Source organism: Leishmania mexicana, chromosome 20 (assembly GCF_000234665.1).
Source record: "Leishmania mexicana MHOM/GT/2001/U1103 complete genome, chromosome 20".
Lineage (NCBI taxonomy): Eukaryota > Euglenozoa > Kinetoplastea > Trypanosomatida > Trypanosomatidae > Leishmania > Leishmania mexicana.
Window position 1 is genome coordinate 2,548,278 of NC_018324.1, and position 21,616 is coordinate 2,569,893.

At 55.6% G+C, this 21,616-nt stretch overlaps 4 protein-coding genes across 4 annotated transcripts; all 4 read right to left on the minus strand.

Annotated features, from left to right (window-relative positions):
- Positions 1-1,101: 1,101 nt before the first annotated feature.
- Positions 1,102-1,923, minus strand: LMXM_36_6740 (conserved hypothetical protein; the record flags this gene model as incomplete). Its single annotated transcript, XM_003874984.1, has 1 exon — positions 1,102-1,923. One exon carries the CDS (start codon positions 1,921-1,923, stop codon positions 1,102-1,104), a length of 822 nt encoding a protein of 273 aa, XP_003875033.1.
- Positions 1,924-4,568: 2,645 nt separating this feature from the next.
- LMXM_36_6750 (putative prolyl oligopeptidase) lies at positions 4,569-6,662 on the minus strand (the record flags this gene model as incomplete). Its single annotated transcript, XM_003874985.1, has 1 exon — positions 4,569-6,662. The coding sequence occupies one exon, from the start codon at positions 6,660-6,662 to the stop codon at positions 4,569-4,571; it is 2,094 nt and encodes a 697-aa protein (XP_003875034.1).
- Positions 6,663-7,880: 1,218 nt separating this feature from the next.
- LMXM_36_6760 (conserved hypothetical protein) lies at positions 7,881-8,657 on the minus strand (the record flags this gene model as incomplete). Its single annotated transcript, XM_003874986.1, has 1 exon — positions 7,881-8,657. One exon carries the CDS (start codon positions 8,655-8,657, stop codon positions 7,881-7,883), a length of 777 nt encoding a protein of 258 aa, XP_003875035.1.
- Positions 8,658-10,398: 1,741 nt separating this feature from the next.
- LMXM_36_6770 (putative beta-adaptin) lies at positions 10,399-12,639 on the minus strand (the record flags this gene model as incomplete). The annotated part of the gene is made up of 1 exon (XM_003874987.1): positions 10,399-12,639. One exon carries the CDS (start codon positions 12,637-12,639, stop codon positions 10,399-10,401), a length of 2,241 nt encoding a protein of 746 aa, XP_003875036.1.
- Between the last annotated feature and the right edge of the window lie 8,977 nt (positions 12,640-21,616).

Below are 21,616 nucleotides of genomic sequence, written 5' to 3' on the forward strand. Positions count from 1 at the left end.
GCACATCCACCTCTCGCTGATGTGTGCGTTCAAGGAAGGCGACGTCGCGCAACTGTTTCTGTTTCGTGGCAGACTCGATATCGAGCTGGCGGGTAATGGACCGCTCGCACACCTTCGACCAGCAGGCTGCAGTGCTTCGAAGAGTGAGCATCACGCTCTCCTCCGCGGTGGAACGGCGAGCGCTGTGGAAGCGAACGTCTCTCAGAAAGCAACTGCGGACTTGTGCGATGCGCTTCTTGAGGAGGTCATCTTGGTATTCGCTGCGCAGTTTGCGACGGTATCCACAGCTGTTGTGATCCTCCTCGCGTGCCTGCGCGATAGAGGCGCGGTAGTCGTCCTCGACGCTCATATGCCCAGTGCGCCGCCACCCCCCGAAAGTACGTGCGCGTCGGCTGTGTGTGGGTGCGGCGGCGAGGGTGGAGAAAAAGGCGAGCACAGGACACAAGAGTACAGCGTTTTCTTCTCTCCAATAAGCAGTGCGAAGTCAAGAGGAGAAGCACATCCGCAACGGCATAGCGCAGCGACGATAGTGGCGAGTGCGGAACAATAATGATGAGAGTTGGGTGACAGGACACGCGGGGTGGAAGAGCGAAGCAAGAGAGGGGAGGGGTGCGTGCATGGTGGGAGGGAAGAGAAGAGGGGACAGGTACGAACGAAGGGAGAAGATGAGAGCCCGTGAAACGGGGTCGCACGTGTGGCGCTAGCCACTTTCATGATGACCGTAGGTCAGGCGTGAGCTGTGTTGGTGTGCGCGCGCGTGTTTGTGACTGGCATAGTCGACAGAACCCAGTAAACCTCTACTTGGTTTTGTCCTTCTTTCTTCTTGGGCTCCCGCCGCCGTACACCGGCAGACGCGCGCGCACGTCTTTACATGGTCCACAGACGCACAAGCGGAGACACCATCGGCACATGCATGTCCGCACGCGTGCAGGCGAGACGCCACGCTGCGCATGAGCGCCAGGCACACGCTCGAAGGCACCACACGTATTTCTTTGAGAGCTGGCAGACGTACGACAAATAGGAAACAAACCAGTGGCGGGATGCCTGCAAGATGTGTCGTAGCATGACGACGAAGAAGCAGCCTATGCCGCGGCAGCCAGCTCAGAGATTGCGACTCCACGGCTGGGCACCCTTTGGGGCAGGTCTCGTAATGTTGATACGCCGCATCGCCTGATTGTACTCGTTATACGTCTTGAAGAAATTGAGAACGGGGTGGCGCGCCTGCCGCCAGTGTAGACGGCCCTGCCTCCACAGCCGCAAGTCCACTGTCAAGCGCTTGCATGACGGGTGGAACAGGTACGCAAAGAGCATTGGCGTGACGTAGCGACAGGTGTCCGAGATAAAGGCCCAGGCCCAGTTCTCGCCGGTGAAGATGGCCTCCGCCTTCATGATTTTCTGCTCCACTACGAGGTAGGCCGTGCCCTTGCGGTACGGGTCATCCACGAACTGGTTACGTGCTGCGCCCGCCACCTCCAGCGCATGCTGAATCTCCTGAACGTCATCGATTTGCGACTCCAAAATACGTTTCTGCCGCGTGTCGTACACGCGCTTCTGAACACCGTACATGACGCGATCAGAGTAGCGCTGCCGCTTGTAGTACTTGGGGAACACCATTGTCCGAGTGCAGCGGTAAAACCCATAAAGATGCACCAGCGCAATGGGGTAGCAGGCGTAGGGAATAAGCATGGAGTAGAGGAAGGCACGGATGGGTGGTATCACCATGCCAAAGTCGATATAGCCAAGGCGATCGCGCGTGCGGCTGCTCGTGTGCAGCGGCTCCTCCCACAGGTCGGTCAGGAGGAGGCCGTGAAGCGTCCAAGTAGTATTCGCAGAGGGCTGCAGCCTCCGCGCCGGGCCACCCGTCCGCTCCGGGAAGTGCGCGGCCAACGACTGCGAGGAAGAAGTGGAGGGGCTGGATGCCATGATGGCGGCACCTCTGTGTGTTGGGGGGGGGGGGATGGGGGTCTGTGTGAGCACACGAGCTGTTGAGCGTCGCGAAACGTACACCTGCAGAAGAGACGAGGGCCAGCTTCCGAAGTCGATGAACATAGAAAAGAGGACGAAACCGATGCTGTCTGCGGACAAGCTCGCGCCCATTCCGTTGTCCGCCAGCCAACAACGCCATTGCAAGACATCCAGAGAGTGGCTGTTGCGTCCTCTAAGCCGCTCGCCATCGCGCACGGACGGTAGAAAGGCGCAAAGAGGCAGCAGGCAGGGGTTCCGCGCGCCAAACGACTCACCGTCATGAGACAGGTGTCTAGCTCCTAGCTGCTTACAACACCTGACGTGGACGACTGTGGCTGCATTCCTTGCTTTAATGCAGCTCTGCTCTGCACTTCAACTACGCGTCCGCACGTACACTGCCAAGAAAGACGCACAGACACGCTCAAGCATGCATGCCTATTTGTGAACGTCTCTCAGTGACCCAGACGACACCGTTAAAGGCCGAAAAAAGAAAGCATTCGCACCCAATACAGGAACGCACGTCTGGAGGTGAGACTGGCTCAGTCGTTTCTCTTCTCCCACGTGCCGATTCCTCCCGGGAGCATAAGCTCATCTCGGCATGCCTTTACGCAGTCACGTCGCGTGGTGCCAAGCAGCGCTGGACACGCGGGCGCCACAGCACTCTGCGCCGACTCGGCCACACGAGCAAGGCCTCTCCCCCAGCCTCTACCTCAGCCCACACACCCTCCCAGGCCGCCTCACGGGTCGCCCCCACTGTGCTGGTCGCCACCTGGCGCACCTCTCTCTTTCTCCGTCTGAGGGGGGAGGTAGCTCAGGCTCCCGTCACACCAGTGGGCAGTGAGGCGGCCGAAGCAGGTACGTGCGAGCCACGCCGACACGCGCGTCTTATATCCTAGGCATGGCGCAAAGCGTGCTCACGGCCACAGCTTGCTCCGGCGCAGCGCCATCCACGACCCCAAAGCCGCCATATCCGTAGCGCTGAATCGCTCTCACCTCCCCCACGTCGTCGGGCACCCTCGAGCCTGTCACCACCACATGTGGCCGTGCATTCGCAGGGATACAAGGGAGGAGGGGGAAGGGGGCCTGCAGGGCCTCCCCAACGATGAGGCACTGGACCCCGAGACGCCGCGCACTGAGGAGTCCCCCGTCAAGAGCGTGAACTTGAGTGAGAACAACAGAAGAGCACCCCGGCGGTAAAAAAAAGTGCGCAACATTGCGCAGCGACAAGCAGGCGCACACGCGGGCGGTGTGACGCACACCACGTAAGCGTGCGAGGAACAGCGTCAGCGTCAACGGCGACGTAAGCAAAGCACCCCCCACCCCCGATGCCCTACACGCAGTACATATGAAGAAGAGGGCGGCAAACGTGAGATTGAGAGTCAGGCGAACGGTCGTGAAGGGAGGGGGTACAACAGAGTCGAAGCGCTGACCAACGAGCACCAGCGTGCTCGTCAACGTCCGGGCAGAAGCCAAGAAGAGAGGGAGAGAGATACGGCCGTTTCAGCAAGCACGCCCGCACCAACTCACCGCTACGACCCCCTTCCCCACACATCGGGAGGAATGAATGTAGCGGGCTCCTTCATTCACCCCTCAGCCCGGACGATGGCCGGCTACCGCACCCTGATATCCGGGTCCAGTATCCACACTCTGTGGAGATGACAAGCGCCTGCACAACGTGCTCTCGGGCACAGCTGCGGGGTCTTGGTGCCGGTGGACTGGTCGGAGCTGGTGCGGTGCCGAAGAGAGTTGCCGCCATGGTCACCAGCGCACAAGCTCACTACGAATCGCGTCACCAGTTCAACAGGCATGATACTTGGCGAGTCTCTCATATCGACACCAGGCCACATGGTGAAAAAAATACAAGCAATATGCGCACGCGCCCTGCCAAGCACAGCTGGCATGTGGTGTACCGCATCCAACCGAGGCACGCGGTCGTCAGGAGAGCGCGAGTGATGAGCGAGAACGGCGCGAGGACATCCACGCCGACGAACGCCACGGCGCACGTGCGCGCACTGGGCGGCACCTCCTTCATCCGCCCAGGTGGGCTGATGTGGCACAGATGCCGGCAGCGTCACGAGAGCACCCTCGAGTCGTGCAGGCGCCGGTGTGGAGAGCAAGGCCCGGTCCACATTGCGGGCTGCCGCGGCTCGAGGGCCCTCAGGGCGAGGCATGCCATAGAAGCAGGGTATGCAGGGTCTCAGAGGGAGCCTGGCCTGAGGCTGGTCCACCTCCTCTCTGAGCTCACCCGGCATGCGCCCGGACCACCACCCCGCTGCTACCCGCACGACAGACGCCCACCGCCTCCACCCTCGAGCCGGACCCTGCACGCGGCCCGCGCGGGTCAAGGCGTGCAGTGCACCTGGGTCCGTCTGTCGCCGATCACGCAGCACGTGCGCGAAAGAAAAGGACGAGGACGGACACGAAGTGTCCGCGAGGCGCATGGCCCGATTCCGCAGGAGGGCAGCTCGTCCTACACGCCGAGGATGTAGCCGTGGTGCAGCGGCGGCAGGTGAAGTGTCGTCGTGTATGCGCGTACATTTTTGTGTGCGGGTTCGCGGTGGAATGGGCATACGGTGAGGATACAACAAAGAAAAAAATCGCTCTCAGGCGTGCCACACTGCACCAGTGTTCTTCGCCATAAAGGCATATATGTCGGACGTCTCGGCGATGACCTTGCTGGTGGGCTTGCCAAAGCCGTGACCTGCAGCCACCTCAACACGCGCCAGGAAGGGTCCACCCAGCTCCGGGTTCGCGTGCTGCAGCGTGGCAACGTACTTGAGCGAATGCAGCGGCACCACACGATCATCGTGGTCACCGGTTACCACGAGGATGGCCGGGTACTTGACGCCGGTGCGCACATTGTGGATGGGGCTGTACTTCTCCAATACTTTGAAGTCCTTCTCCTCATCCGGGTTGCCGTAGTCGGAGATCCAAGCATGGCCGATGGTGAACTTGTGAAACTTGAACATGTCAAGGACGCCTACTTGGCACACGACGCACGCAAACGCGTCAGGAGCCTGATTGGCGCAGGCGGCGACGAGGAGGCCGCCGTTGGAGCCGCCCATGATGGCCGTCGTGGCAGGGGAACCAATGTTGTTGCTGTGGAGGTATTTGGCGGCGGCGATGAAATCGGTGAAACAGTTTTGCTTCCTCGTAAGGCGCCCGGCGTCGTGCCACGACTGGCCGTACTCGTTGCCGCCGCGAATGTTCGGGATGGCGAGAACGCCGCCGAGGTTCTGCAGAAAGACAATACGCGACGGGCTAAAGGTGGGGGTCAGCGAAATGCCGAAACCACCGTAGCCGTACAGCATGACCGGTGAGTGGGAGGACAAGGACCCCTTCTTGTGCACAATGAACATCGGAATCTTCGTACCATCAGCAGATTTGTAAAAGTGCTGCACCGTGACGTAGTCTTCAACGTTGAGGCCGCTCACTACGTCGTCCTTGTAGACGGTCAGCGAGCCCTGCGGATCGTTGATGTTCATGACATAGGAGCGGCCGGGCAACATGAACGAGGAGACCTTGAAGGAGACAAAGTCCTTCTTATAGTCAGAAAATAAGGACGTGATGGTGCCGAGCGGCAGGTCAACTTTCTTCATCGCCGCTGCCCCGTGCAGCTTGCGGTAGTACATCACGTCCTTGACGTCCTCGAGGTACACAATGATCAGTGTGTCCTTCACAAGCACGGCAAGGTTCAGTACGGACTCCTGCTCAGCGACGACATCCTTTTCCTCGGCGGTGTCAAGCTTAAGGGAAATAATCTTTTTCCGCGAAGCATCCTTGGTACTCGCCATGTAAAACGTCTCGCCCTCGTTGCCGAGGTAATTGTACTGACCGACGAACGTGTTCACCACCTTCATGAACTCCAGCGGCCTGTTCAGCTCCTCGCAGGTGGTCGGCAGCTTCGCAATCCAAATAAGGTTGTTCGGATCACTCCCTTTCATGACGCGGACGACGAGGTACTGGTGGTCGACCGTCACCTCGGCCGCCAAGATCCACTGGGGCTGCTCGGGCACCTGCAGAATGACCAGATCCTCCGACTGCGCAGTCCCGACCTTGTGGAAGCACACGTACTGATTCTGCGCCGAGTCCGTCTCGGCGCCCTTGTCGACGTCCTCGCTGAGCTCGGGATAGCGCTGGTAGAAAAAGCCATCATTTCTCCACCACGAGATGCCCGAGAACTTCGCCCAGTTCAGCCTGTCGGGAAGTTGTTCCCCCGTCTCCGCGTTGAGCACCTGGATGTACTGCCAGTCGCTTCCCTTTTCGCTCAGGCTGTAGGCAAACAACTCCTCGTTCTCGCTCCAAGCGTAAGTCTTGAGAGCAGTGGTGCCGTCGGCACTGAGCATGTTTGGGTCCAGAAAGACAGTCGGATTGTCGTCCTTGAGAGACGTAGTCCTCATGAGGACGCTCTGGTTTTGCAGGCCGGTGTTGAATTGGTAGTAGTACTTGCCAGCGTGCAGACTCGGGTTACTTGTACGCGCGTAGTTGAGCATCTCCGTCACCCGTTCCACTATCTTGTCTCGGACCTCGATGGAAGACTCCATATATGCCTCAAATGTCTCGTTTTGCTTCTGCACGAACTCCTTCGTCTCGGCATTGCCTGGGTCCTCGAGGTAGTCGTACGGCTCGGGGATTGTGCGGCCGTGCAGCTGGTAGGTCGTAGCCGCACGGCAGACGAAGGGGTAGAGGGACTTCATGTCCGGGCTTTGCCTTGTATGCGGAAGCTCCTGGCGATAGATGGATAACGAGGTCAGAAGCACAACCAGCGAGAGAGGCAGAAGAGCGAAAAGAAAACGAGGGGCTTTCAACAGGCCCAGGATGAAGGAATCAAACAGAATGGTAGCTGAGAAACAGAACTCCTGCGGTGATGTGTGATCCCGCATACATGCACGTGTGTGTGTGTGTGTGTGTGTGTGTTGGGGGAGGGGGTGTCGGCGTCATACTGCACATGGTGGCGAGGGCGGGAGGGAGGAAAGAAAAGGGAGATGTCAGAGAGGCGGAGCGAGAACGCAGAGAAGACAACTAGGTGAGGTCAGCGGCGATGCCATCCACGAAGGGGCGCATCTAGGAAACGCATTCATGTACACGTAGACAGCGGCAGCATGACGAAGAAGCTTCCACAGAATACCGTCGCTCAGGCGCGTTCTGGCGTCCTATCACTTTGGCATGAGCAGGGGCAGCGAATGAAGCTCTTCCCGCACGCGTCCTTATAAACGCGTGGTGCCGAGTAGGGCGCGACTCGCACAACCTGCGGGCAGCTACACCGGGTGATGGCCAGGACGTATGCAAAGAGAGATACGTCACAAATGTGAGGAGGAGGTGCGCGATACCGACACGCCGTGGTACTACCCTGTCGCACTGTGCCTCTGCTCTGAGGGAGATTGGTAAACATGCGTTACTACGAGGTGTGCCTACTAGAGAGAAAAAAAAACACATAAACAGCCAAGACCAACGAGAGAAACCCAACATCCTTGTTAGACGGCGACAAGAAGGCACGCGTGTTGTGGCGTGCTGACGGGAGCGGGGGTATCGGGGTTGGGGTGATGGAGAATAGAAGCCGAGACGTCAACAGCGACAGAGACACGCTTGATTGGCAGCAGAATTCCTTCCGCTTTCTCCTCCCCCCTCCCTCTCGATCTGGCAACGCCTACTTCACCTGCCGCGACCGCAGATGCCAGCGAGAACAAGGAGCGCCGCGTGCGTCGGGGTACGTCGACTGGTAAAAGGGACTGCGGCTGCTGCGGCAAGCAAGCAAAGGAGTGACGCGCGCAAAAAGAAAAAACAAGTACGCGCACACAGCCGTACCTTCAGACACGGCTGTCAGCTGCGCCCTGTGGTCGCAATGCGCGTCACTGCGGGAGGAGACGGGGAGTTCATCAAACCCCGAGACAAATCCACGGAAAGGCATGCTGCACTTAAACGCCACTCTTGAGCTCCTCGGCGTCGTAGAGGGAAAGGGTGTCGAGGTACTTGCGCAGCACCTCTGTCTCGATGTTGTCCTCCCAGGTCGTCTTGGACAAACGCGGAGGCGGGATGGTGGTGTAATCGACCTCGCCCGACGCCTGCATCTCCTTCTCGCGGCCAACGGCCTCGTTTACGTACGATCCCTGCACATCCACGGCAAAACCCTCCACAATGGAGCGATCCACCATCACCTTCGGCACCAGCGTGTAGCCAACAAATTGCTTGTTGTCCTTCACAACCTGCTCCGCAACCCCCTTTGCCTTTTCCACCAGGGCCCGGTCCTGCTCCTTACCAGGGGCGACGTAGATCTTGGCCGTCACGCGTTTCGTCTTGGCGTTGACGTAGGTCTCGTACACCTCCGCCACATCCGGGAGCAGGTCTAGCATGCCGTTGCTCTGCATCCACTCGAGCGTGAAGGTCGTCGGGGCGGAGAGCGACTTGAACTCCTTCACCTCACTCACCACCACGGTGCGCTGCCAGAAGACAGGCAACTTCGGGATGGCGGCAGCGATGGTCTGGAAGTCCTTCAGAATGGCGTCAAAGTTGCCCTTCGGCTCCACCGCCTTGTACAGGAACTTGGCGAACGTGACAGAGTCGCTGGGGACGATATTGACGGGGAACTGCGCGCGCTCAAAGTCGCTAGCGTAGAGCTTCTTCAGCTCCTCCGACGGGGTGTAGAAGCGTGCCGTCGTGACAAACGGCACGCACACGGAGAGACGGCGGAACATTACTTTTTATCGCTCTTAAAAGGGCAATCGGCAAGGCGAACACGCACAGCAATGTGGCGGGAGAGGGGCTGTAGAAGGAAGCGCAGGAACAAAGGGCAACTCTGTGCTGGAAAGACGATCACGATACAAACGCGAAGCTTCGTTCGGTGCTCTGATGCCGGGCCAAGACGTGGAAGGCGCTTAACAAGGCAAAGGCAGGTGAAGGGGGAGAACCGAAAAGGGTGGAGTAGAGGGTGGGAGAGGCAACACAACGAAGCTGATGCCAAAGGCAAGCGGAAGGGGAGGAGAAGTCGAAAACATCATCGCATCGGCAACCTGGCGAGTGTAAGCACCTCCTACAGAGGGAGAAGGCGTACATGACGCACATACATGTCAAAGCAAGCGGCATGCGAACGCGTCCCGTAGAGTAGCAGTCGGCACCTTGATGACAGACCGTCATTTGAGCTAGTCTTCAGTCCGCTCCTCCCCTCCTCTGCGTGGGGAAAGGGCTAACATTCGATGAGAGGGGTCTGTTCACGTCACTCACTCTTTTATTGTTGATTGCATGCTTCTCCTTTTGCGTACAGAGCAACAGTGCACCTATCACCACCAGCTTCCTAACCACCCCAACGCACCCCTCCGCAGGAAGAAGCAACGAGTGGCCGCGAAGCTGTCCGCCACCATGTTGGATGCACAGGCGCATGCCAAAGCCCTTTCTTCTCACCGTTATTTTTTGTTTCGCTACAGAACACGAGTTCCACTCCGCCCTACAGCCGCCCAGCCACAGGCACATCGCGTGGTGCCAAGCAGCGCTGGACACGCGGGCGTCACAGCACTCTGCGCCGACTCGGCCACACGAGCAAGGCCTCTCCCCCAGCCTCTACCTCAGCCCACACACCCTCCCAGGCCGCCTCACGGGTCGCCCCCACTGTGCTGGTCGCCACCTGGCGCACCTCTCTTTCTCCGTCTGAGGGGGGAGGTAGCTCAGGCTCCCGTCACACCAGTGGGCAGTGAGGCGGCCGAAGCAGGTACGTGCGAGCCACGCCGACACGCGTGCCTTATATCCTAGGCATGGCGCAAAGCGTGCTCACGGCCGCAGCTCGCTCCGGCGCAGCGCCATCCACGACCCCAAAGCCGCCATATCCGTAGCGCTGAATCGCTCTCACCTCCCCCACGTCGTCGGGCACCCTCGAGCCTGTCACCACCACATGTGGCCGTGCATTCGCAGGGATACAAGGGAGGAGGGGGAAGGGGGCCTGCAGGGCCTCCCCAACGATGAGGCACTGGACCCCGAGATGCCGCGCACTGAGGAGACCCCTGTGATAAGGGCATGCCACAACTCTCAAGCGGACAAGAAGAAAAAGTGCAACAGACACACACACGGACCCTGGACTACAGAAGGAGATACAAAAATATATAAAAGAAGGAAAACGAAGAACAAAACGACAACGGCCACAGCCAACGCACCATCTGCATCCTAATAGGGGAGGAGGGGGAGAAGGAGGGGGGAGGGGCTAAGCAAGGCAGAGTGTCGGAGGAAAGGTTGGGTGGTAAGCAGTGTCTGTCAGATCTCCGAGGCGAAGGCGAGAGAGCGAATGGTAAGGATTGGAGGAAAACGAGAAGGGCGCGAAGGCGCGAAACGCGCGCAAGCACAAAGCACACTCAGTATACAGCATATCCACTCAACCCGGCACACACGCCCCTCCACTCTGCGCTCATAGCGGACAACTTCCTTTCGCAAGACACTGTTGCACGTGTTCGCTTAGGAAAAAAGATCTTTCAGCTGCGTGCCTCTACCGGCGGACTGCGGCGCGGCAAAGATTGGCGCTGGAGCTGTTTGGCTTCCGCTTCCCATACCGTTTCCAAACAAGTCCTCGATGGCACTCGCTGTGTTTGGCGGTGATGCTGGCGCCTGCGACCCTGACGCGGCCTGAAAGGCTGGCGAGGAGGCCTCGACGGTGGAAGGCGAGGCGCTGAACAGGTCACCAAAAGGATCTGCATGCTGACCGCCGTTGCTGCCACTCGCCACTGGGTGAGGCGCCCCGGTCCCATCGCCTGAGAACTCAAATATATCGTACTCTGCCCCTGCAGCGTCGGGCGCTGGTGCCACATCCTGAGTTTCCATCGACTCTGCCGGTTGCAGCTCCACCACACCGTCGTCTTCTGTGTCGTCCTCGTCCAGTTCCACTTCGGTCAGCCCGTAGGGAGGGAGAAACGACTGGTACGGGCGAGCGAACACAATGGCGGCAGTGTTGAGGGACTTCTTTAGGTCCGCCATGGTCATGGCATCGCTGAAGGTGTGGTCGATGTTCACAGGCACCATTTGCCCATGTACCACCTTTTTCATCTGCTCCACAGTGATACCCTTGGAGAGCAGACGCCAGTAGGCAAAGGCGCGGTCACGCAGATCGGCGTCGTCGCTGTGCGTCGTCACGATTTCCAGCACGCGATTCAGCTGCGGCTCCATCGTCTTCGGGTCTCGTAGAAACATCTTCACCGCCGCGCTCAGGATTGCGAGCTGCACGCGCTGCTCGTGCTCCATAATGGTGTCGATAAAGCGCTGAATAATGTCCTTGCCGTTTTCGATAAAGTCGCAGTACTCGCCCAGCATCCACAGCAGCGACACCTTCGCCTCCTCCTCTACGACCTCGTCAGCGCCGTAGTCGGTCACTAATGCATCCAACATGAGTAGTTCTGGGTACTTGCGCACAATATCCTTTGCGGCTGTCACCACATGAGGCAGCAGCTCTGGCCGCCGATCCACTAGCTGCATGAGAAGGTTTGCGCAGTCAGGCGCCATGGAATCTACCTTGATGGCGAGCGAGGCGATGGCATGCACCACCTCGACTACAAACACCATGTCCACCCCCGAGGCGTACTCGGCGAACTCCTTGACGATCTCTGGCGCCACGGACGGCGTGGCAAGCTTCAACAGGAGGCGCAGCTTCTCCAACTTAACGAACGGTGGGTCACTGTAGCGCACGTAGAAGGCATCTAGGTTGGCGCGCAGCAGATTCGGAAAGATAACCAGCAGTGCGTGAATATTCTTGCAGACAATGTACTGTGTCTCAGCATCGCGCTTCGCCAGCGTTAGGAGGGCGGTGTTGACGCGCACAGTGCAGCGCTCAATCAGCTCCTGCGAGCACCGACTCGCCAGGTTGGCAACTACCTTGATCGCCCCCATCACCACCGCCGGGTTCTGGTGGCTCATCCGCGGCAGAACGCGTGTCAGCAGAGTCTCGGCGCTCTCCTTGTCGCTAGGACGCTGGGCCGCCAGTAGGTCAAGGATGTACTGTTGCCCCCATTCATTGCACTCTGGCAGGTGGTAGACAAGTCGATTCACCCATTCGTTGCTACTCTCAATCTTCTCGCTGCCGTAGTCGTTCACCTCGCACACGATTGCTGCGGCGTTGGATGCGACGATTGGGTTGTTGTCGTTGAGCAGCTCCACTAAGTCCTTCTTGAAGTCCTGCTGGTAAAAGAGGTTCATGTCATTGTGAAACAGCTTGCCGAGGCCCATGGCGGCAGTCTTGCGCACGTACGGGTCCGGATCTGCCACGGCGCGGCGCAGAGGCTCCAGCGTGTATTCGAGCACCGAGGACACCCGGATGCACATCATCGTCCGCACCGCAAGCGCCCGCACAACGGGGGAGCTGCTCGTGGTGTCCTGCAAGAACGTGTTGACGGCCAGCAACGCCTTCTCCGGCTGCAGGCGCGCCGTGCTGAGCACATACAAATAGACCAGCTTCTTGAGCTCCAGATCTGTCGATGGAGTCAGCTTCACGACGTCGACAAAGAGGTAGCTCACGTCGCGCCCCATCGTCATGTTGGCGATGATGCGCTTCACCGCGGCCTTTTTGCGATAGCTGTCGGTGCCGTTGAGGTCATTCTGCAGCTCTGCAGTTTCGCCGCGGCGCGTCTGCGCAAAGTACTTGGATCCCGTCTTTGTATCCTCCAATTTGCGCTGAATTCTCTCGCGCGCCTTGCGCAGAAAGTTCTCCATCGCTTGTGTTCCTGTGATTGGGGGAGGGGTGATGCGGAGCACACGCACGTTGATTTCGGTAACAGCCGCGCTGCCTTGTGTCACACGGACACGAGTGGGAAAAGCCGCCTGAAGAACGGCAACAAAACAAGAAAACGGTTTGTGGGAGGGTGGTCGAGGGAAGGGGTGTGTGGGAGGTGTCAGCAGCGGTGGGCGGGTCCCGGCAATAAGGTGCTGTGTCGACTCGTCGTGTTCCCCTTGCCCGCACCCGCCATGTTCCATAGACGACGTTGATACAGACACGTGGGAGAAACGAGAGAGAAGAGAATGCGAGACGGATGAGATGTGATGAAGGCGGGGGGGAGAGCAGCCCCCAGGGAGAGGGGGGAGATGGGACCGATGCGGCACAAAGGTGAGACCGTGTCCCTCTCACGGTGACGCACGCTATCACGTGCCGCCCGTTTGGCCACTTCCCAACAGTGTCCAATGCAGCGCGATTGCTCTGCACACAAGACATTCACGTAGAGACACGCAGAACGACAAGGCGGAGAGTACAAGAGAGGGCAACGCGTCGACAGAGGGGGAGAGCAGCGCGCATTCCTAGAGCATCACGTGTGTTTTGCCGCATTTTTTTCGTTTTTTTGTTCGTCTTTTGTTGGTTGTCGAGCACTCCTGTTTCTGAACAAAGCGAAAAGACTTGCCGAAAATCACCACGCACAAAAAAGAACCAGAGGCGCTGGAAACAAACAAACAAAAAAAAGAGGTCGTCGTCACCGGCATCGGCGTGGCGTCTTGGGAGGAGGAAGAGAGGGGGACGATCGAAAGGGGAAGAGAGACGAACGGAGGAGGACAAACGAACGAGAGTACCTTTTTTTGTGTGTGTGTGCATCTACACGCGCACACGCTTCTCTGATCAGCACCAACTCGAGGGGCCCCGTGTGGATGCGCGTGCGAAGGCGTGGGCACGCTCGTGCACATGCTGTTCGTTCTTGCCTTCGGGATGCCTAAAAATTGCTGAGCGCTCATGAGTCAGTACAGGTGCGTAAGGTTGTCCTCGCGACACTGAGAGAGCGAGAAGAGAAGCGAGGGGGATCAACAGCACATACAAAAAGGCGAAGAAGAGCGAAGTGGGCACGGCAACGGGCCGCCCTCGGCACACACGAGCGCGCACAAGTACGAGTACACACAGGAGGAGAAAAAAAACGCTGAGATAAGGCATAAAAGCGTGTGTGGCAGACAGAACACGTAGTTTCCCCTAGGAAGCCAGGCGACGGCACCCGCAGAGGCGCAGCGGCATTCTTTGACTCAGTCAGTCGCTCACTCACCCCCCACCGGAACAACAGTGAACATAACGGGGCGAACCGAGGGAAAGCCGAAGGTAACGCGCTATGGCGACCGCGCGAAAAGCGCCATTACACACTCCTTCCTCCTTGCTTCACACCTCGCTATGATATGTGTTTGACCAGCACAGAGATACAGGCAAGTGTACACACATGCCAGTAGAGCACGACGTGGCCCTGAGTGAGTCCGATGGTCGTGTGTTGTGGGACGGAGTCCGGTTTGAGAATGATGGGTCAGCACAGAGAGAGAGCCGCAGACACACGCAAACATAGGCGCACCTAGCTATGTGTGCGTGCAGCCCCCCCCCCCGCGTACTTGAATCATAAATATAGCCACATCAAGAAGACGAGACAAAGCAGACCAGAAAAAAAAAGGGGAGAAGAGACGTCGTCGGGAGGGGTCTTGACAAAGGGAGAGAGGAGCGGAAACAACAAAAAAGAAAATGAAATTTGTACGGTGAGAAGGAGACAGGGAGAGACACCAACACACGACGGGAATGACGAAAGAAAAAGACGAAGGAGAAGAGGGTGAGTAGAGTGAAGGCAGGTGGGCCAACAATCCGCCGTCTTGGCATACGTATCGTCAGTTGGTTTGCGGTCACCGTGTCCACAGCAGAAGAAACCGAGCACACGAGCGGTAATGCGGAGAGGTAAAGCCGCCGAAAAAGGGAAAGGGGGACGTAATTGGAGATGAGAGCAGCAACTAGATTCATCACTGCCCAACACCGACCTCACCCCCGAATGTCTTGTCACACTGTCGTCATTCTCTTCGCTTACTCCAACGACGTCCTCCCGAGTGCTGCGTTATTCGTTCCACTGTCCACGTTAACCTTTGTCTTTTTTCTTTTGCCCGAGGGGTGGGAGAGGGAGCGAGGTGTGCGCGCCAGCTCACCAACAGAGCTTGCACAGCAAAAAAAACACGCACAAGTGAGCCGAGAACACGAAAAGGTTACATAAAAAACGCGCCACACATCACAAGAAAAAAGACAAGAAAATGCCCACAGACGCGGAAAACAGAGAGAGAGCAAACGCGCCACCGCGACGAGGAAACAAAACAACAAAAAAAGAGAACAGAAGAACCGGTAAAGACGGCATGAGCGAAAAAAAAAGAAAATGAAGACTTTAACAAAGTCGATAGTTGCCTCCCTTTGCACTCGGTGCTCCACGGGCTCTCGGTGGCTGCGCGAACAAATCCTCCGAGACACGTTCGCGGCAGCGTGACTCAAGGGAGACGCCTGGGAAAAGGAAGAGAAAGGCGAACACACAGCTGCGCAAGAAACAGGAAGAAGAGAGGAAGGGCTCGTGAAGCGAATGAAGCAAAAGAAAATCCAAGCATTAAGCAGCAGACGTGGCAGATCGTGGCGTTGACAGCGAACAGACGGGATGGAGAAAAAGAGCTCAATCATCACAATCCCAAACAAAAGAAGTCCACTGTCCACAGCGACATCACACAAAAAACGAAGGGCACGCAACATGCTGCCCAGGTGCGTGTAACACCGGGAGGTAAAAAAACAAAAGCAGATAAACCACAGGAGAGAGTGAAAAAAAAAAGAAAACGTAAATCTGAAGGGCGTACAAAAGGAGCACGCAACTGGAGAAACTTGCGCATCGTCCGGAAGCGAGGCAGAGCGCCGTAGCGGTTTGTTCTCATAGAACAAGAACTACACGAAATAAAAACAAAGACGTTCCGAAACATCGACCACTGGCACCGTAGCAGCAAGTGCACACACACACAAAAAAAAATACAGAATAGAGACAAGAGAACATGCATCAGCCACAAGCGAGAAACCATTGAACACGAGGCACTGCGAAGCCACCGGGTGAATAGAAGAAAGAAAAACAAAAAAGAAACAAGAAAAGGCGAGAGGTGAAGGGAGAGAGGCGCACTAACCGATGGGTAGCGCACAAGTGCACGCGTGCAACATCACAAACAAAAGCACGGACTACAGCCGTGCCGAAACACAAGGAGACTCCGCACAACCACATAGGCAGGGTGCCTCGCAAACAAAAGGCCTCACAAGAGAAGAAAGGAGAGAAGATACTTGAGAAGCAACAATGTCAGGAGAGAGAAGCGACGAACGGAAGACAACACACAAAAAAAAGAAGAGAGAGGCGGTAAGCCGAAAGAGTACACAAATCTATGAAGACGAGAGAAGGAAAAGTACGACAATCATCCGTGCACGCATGTGCATACAACGCGAAGTTAAGCTCGTCCACCGTTTTCCCTCTTTTATTTTCCGAGAACAAGAAGGCAAGCTTCCGTGGACAGAAAAATAAGTGAGAGAGATAAACCAAACCAAATGCCGTCGTGTATCACACGAGGATTCACCGGTTTGTGCTTGCTTTATCCTCCGGTAGGTGCGGCGGCCTGTGCGGCAGCCACGCACCCTTTCATCACGAACGACGAGAGACACAAACAAAAAAAAGAAAGGCTAGTACAGCACGAAAACAAGAAATGGGTATGATACGGACGAGCATTTCGGGGCCCGGTACTTGGGCAAGAGCTCGGCTATCCACGGCAGTCACCACCTTCACAGGCCACCAGCGGCGCACGCGACAAGCCCTACATCGACCCGTAGAAGTCAAAGTAGGTGCGAAGAAGAAAAAAAAAACAGAGCCGACGACAGAGACCAACAGCAAGCATACGGTGAAGAGAAGAGCGAATGGTGTCGAAAGCAAGTCTTTCTCTTCATCACCAACAGCGTTGCCCCAGGACGAGAGCCCACCACCGATCCCCTGCTAGACCAGGAGACACACACGAGTACCAATGACACGCCAAACCGCTTTGGGGAAACGAAAAGGAAAAAAAGGTCGACGAGGGGTGAAACACACCTGTGACGAGAGGTAAAGGTGTGCTGGGATATAGAGGAGAACGAAGAAGACGGGTGGTGCCCACGGGTGTGTGAGTGATGGCTAGTGGAAAGATCGTGACCACCAGCACACCGAGCAACCTTTGACGAAGCGAAGACTAAGAGAGGCAGGCGAAAAAAGAAAAACGTCTGAAGTCAGTGTGCACTGCGCAGGAGTCCCTTCCTAGCTGGACATTCCCTGGGAACGACCGAGAGGCATCTGAGCGCGGATCTGTGAGCTCGACCTGAAGCGAAAAAGGAAGGTGTAGGTGGGATCGAGCACGTGATGGGAGAGAGGCGAGGAGCGAAGCCCTTTCTGCGGCAGTGCAGAGCAAAAAAAAACACGCGAGAGAGCGGTGAAAGCTAGAACCGTAAAAAGCTACGAGTAAACGAAAAAAAAAACAGAGAACGCTGTTACACTGCGAATTGGGCAGGGCAGAGAACAGACGAGCACAAGCACGAGAGAAAGGGAAGGGGTGGAAGGAAAGAGAAATGCAGCACAAAACACGCTGATGGATTAAAAAAAAATTGAAGCTGAGGTAGAAGGGGAGCGGTCAAAAAGAGGGACTTTACCGGATACAAGCAGCCAGAACTCTTCACGTGCGTTTTTCCCTCCAAAATGACGTATTACGTGCTGCGCTCCCGGCTTAAGCTCTGTTTCCGCGTTGAAATCTTATACGTCTACTGATCGCCGTTGTCGTCACCGGCCCCACCCCACCCCCACAGACGGTACACACAGCCATGAGAGAGGAAGGGTGGAGAATAATGGCATCGGCATCGCACCACCACCACTTCTCCAAAGAAGTTATTCCTCGCACACATCTCTACGCACGGCTGCACTGATTCCAGCCCTCTCACACCACCACTCTCCGGATCTCGTCAAGGGCTACATGCACGCATGAAGGCACACAGAGAATGAGCAGAGGAAGAACACCCACATGTCTGCACCCTGTGCTAGTGCACACGCGTCCCCGCACAGACAAGCTCACACCTACGGCTGCACACACACACACGAGAGCAGTGCAAGCAAAGAGGAAAAAAAAACGAAAGAAGGGCAATGGGATCACATAACAACATCAGAAGGAGGAAGAAGAGCAGTCGTGCACTGAAGGTTCGAGCTGGTTGGCGGCGCGTACTCCGTCACCTTCACATGCAACTTACAAAAAATGAAAGGCGAAAAACAAAAGAAGGACAAGCACGTAAGTCGGGAAGTAAAACAGTGAAAACTAAGGTGAAAAATGCCCATATTTTCGATTTTTTTTCTTTTGTGGCAGCGTAGTCTCTCGTCTTTACATGCAGCGGCAATGCAAGGAGAGGTAGGTAGAGCGAGAGAGTGAGTGAGAAAGCTGTGGTGACCGTGAAACACGCTTGACCATTTTCAGAGTCGACACGCGACGCGAGTTCAAAATGAAAGCAGAGAGAGAGAAAGAGAGCACAAGTCGAGCAAGGCGAGAGGACAGGAAGTTAAGCGCGCGCGGATAAGTCAACTTAGCGCCACTAACGAGCACCACACGCAAACAGCGTCTGCTCAAGGAAGAGGGAGTTACACGCCTACATGCTCACAGAGGAAGGCATAAGTTACAGGGTTAAACGGCAGTCGTCACAAACACTCTCCGGCTGCTACCGTGAATCCTGTGCTTCACAGTCGCGGGTAGCTGGGTTGAGGCAGGGTGAGAGAAAAGGGGAGAAAACGGCATAGCTGGGGTGCAACGGAGAAGACACTGTGCCATGACGCTGGCAGGCAAAGGCGGTACAGGCCACCAGTGCATAGCCACGAGGAAGACAGCTACGCGTGAGGAAGAGATTAAGCGTGGTCTTTTCCTTTTCGTGGCACCTCTCCTCTCACGCTGTCCCTTGTGCAACCATGCACATTCACATTTCTCTCGCACATCTCCCTCTTCTATTTTTCTTTTCCGGATCGATTTCGGCAACTGCAGCCACGCCGTTGCCCTGTGTTCTCCCCGGTGGCACATGTCGAAACATGTAAAGCTTGGCCAAAGAAGAAGCACACGAAAAGGCAAAACAAAAAAGATACTGTAATGGGATAATACACGTAAGAGCAAGAAAAAGAGGGGAGGCTGGAGGTCTACTACGAAAATGCACAACGATGGCCTAGATCGTGCAATGGTGAATGTGAAGGCACACTCACGCAGCAAACAGGGAAAAGTAAAGGGCGCACACCCTTAGAGAGAATAGAAAGATGTTGTTTTCAGTTTGGGTACCTTCATCATCCTTTCGTGCGCACATCTCCGGGAGTTGCGCGGCGGAGACGAGATTGACGGGTTCAGCGACGCAAAAAAAAAAACCATTCGATCAGCGAAACCTGTGACTTCGACTCACTGTGCCATCTGCCCACCTGTGTAAAAGCCAACGGGCGTACACAGTGAGCCTTCTCCTCCTTACCTCAGCAACGTTCAGACTAACATTCAAGCGAAAGTGAGAGCGAAAGAGAGAGACAGCAACAAACCAAGTCGGAAAAAAAACGTACACAAAGACACGAAGACACACACGAGAAGTAAGTCCGACACTATCAAGCACAAGCACGCAGACAGAGAGAGAAGACAACGTGTAGTAAACTCGGAATGGCACATTCGACAACTAAGGATCAGAAAACAAACACACACACGGGAAAGAAAGGGAGATGAAACCGAAACAACAACAAAGAAGAAGAGATCACTGCGCGACACACATATAGAGAGAGGGGGAGACGAAAAGACAGCGAGAGGAGAGGAGGGGGAGGTGCACAAGCAAATAATGTCAGTAAAGAGAACGAAACAAAAATAAAAAAACTTCACAGACCGTAAAAAAAAAGACAAAGAAGAGGACTAAGAGTTCTCGCATCATGGGGGAAAGATATACGAAACAAAACGACGAAAAGTACATAAAAAGAATCATGCAGAGATGGGTAAACAATAAAAATAAAAAAAGGGGGAATGGAAAAGACGGTGGTGTAGTGATTTTTGTTGTGTGTGTGTGTGTGAGTGCATGCTTCGCTTGGCAGGTGAGTGTGGGTCTTCTGTTTTTCGTTGTTTTATTAATACATCTCTGAGTTGACGTCAAGTTTCCTCTTCCGATAAGCTGAAGGAAACACCACACAACACACGCGCATATATACAGAACACGCCCGCAGCCGGCACAAAGTACGAAAGTGGCAAACAAAGAAACAAGAAAACAGAGAAGGGAAGAGAGAGAGGCACACACGACTGTCGGAAGGGAGAATGGAAGACGGAGACAAGCATTGAATAAACGCACACAAAGACGCAGAAGACCGACAGAAAAAAAAAACGAAAAAAAGAGACACGTCCTAATCCCACACATGACGAACAAACCAAAAAAAAACGGCACTTGATTGAAAGCGGTGCGCTGTACGATGGTTAGGTCGTCACCTCCGCAGCAGCAGTAAGCACCACACGGAGCCTTTCCGAACCCTGTTCTGTCTTTTCTCTCTCCATACGTATTGATTTCCTGCTCTTTTCTGTAATGTTCCTATCACTGTGTGTGTGTGTGTGTGTGTGTGTGCGACGTTTTTGCTTCGTTTCCGCTGTAGAGAGAACGAGCACAGGTGAGTGGGCTGTTGCTGTTGCTTGGATGTGTGTTCCCTTGTGGCGTGCGCGCCGGTGAGGCAAGAAACGAAATGCATCGCACATTGAAGAGCAAAAGGAAAAGGCGACGAGAGACATGGAAGAAGCACATGACATAAAACCCACGCAAACGCATGCAGGCAATCAGAAAGGGACAAAAAAAACGAAGAGAGAAATCATGAACAGAACAGAAAAAGTACGCGCGTGCGTTGGCCAGTGGTGGGGTGTGGAGGAGGAGTAGGAGGAGGAGAGAGGCCCACACGTGTCACACGGCACATCTCGCACCCGAGCCAATGCATGACCAAACATGCACGCAAACGAAGAGGGAAAAGAGAAAAAAACAAAGAACACACATAAAAAAAATTGTCACAAGATAAAACCAAGAAGCACACCTTGTTTTTGTATTTTTGTGATTTTTCCTTGACGCCCCCCCCCGGCGGAAGAAACATGAAACTAGGTGGCACTAAGATGTTTGTGGAGAAGGGAGGAAGAGGGAAGAGGGTTTGTGCTCTCGTGTGTGACCTGGTGAGCACTGAAACGAGAGGGCAGTGCACTCGCTGGGTCGCTTGTTTCTTCACCGCGGACGCACCTTCTCCATCCAGACGCTCCTGAGTACACATGCGCACTCTAGCCGAGCCTTCTCTGTGGAAAGCAAAGACATCGAAAAAAGAAAAGAAAACAGTAAACAAACCTTGCTAAATCTAAGAATAGGTGTGGAAGCGACCGTCAGCTCTCTGCGGCAACCTCGCGCACGTCGGACAAGCCGACTCATCCCATCTCTGCTCTTGTTACACACAGACATGAAAAGAAAAAGAAAGAGCCTCGAGCTGTTTAGCGCCAGAGCTCCATTTCTCGTTTTTTGATAATTGCCTTTGTTGGTTAACTACAGTCCACTCTGCGTCGCCGCCGCTTCCTGTTACTCTCCAAAAGCCACGCGGTGTCGCACTGGACTCGCGAGAGCCGCCCGCATGCCCCGCCTATTGCACACGCACACCCACGATCGACAGAGCATTCAGAAAGTGGAGTCTCACATAGAACGAAGAAGAAATAAAAAAAAAACAGAAGAAAAGTGAAAGGAGGGCGTGTGTAGATCGTCGACGTTTGTCTATTTTTTCTTGCGGTGCCACTCTTCCCTCCACATGCAGAGGTCAGAGCAGCAAAACACGAAACCGCATGACGTCAAATCTAGAACAAAAGAAAAAGTGAACGAAAAATGGGTCAGTGCGCT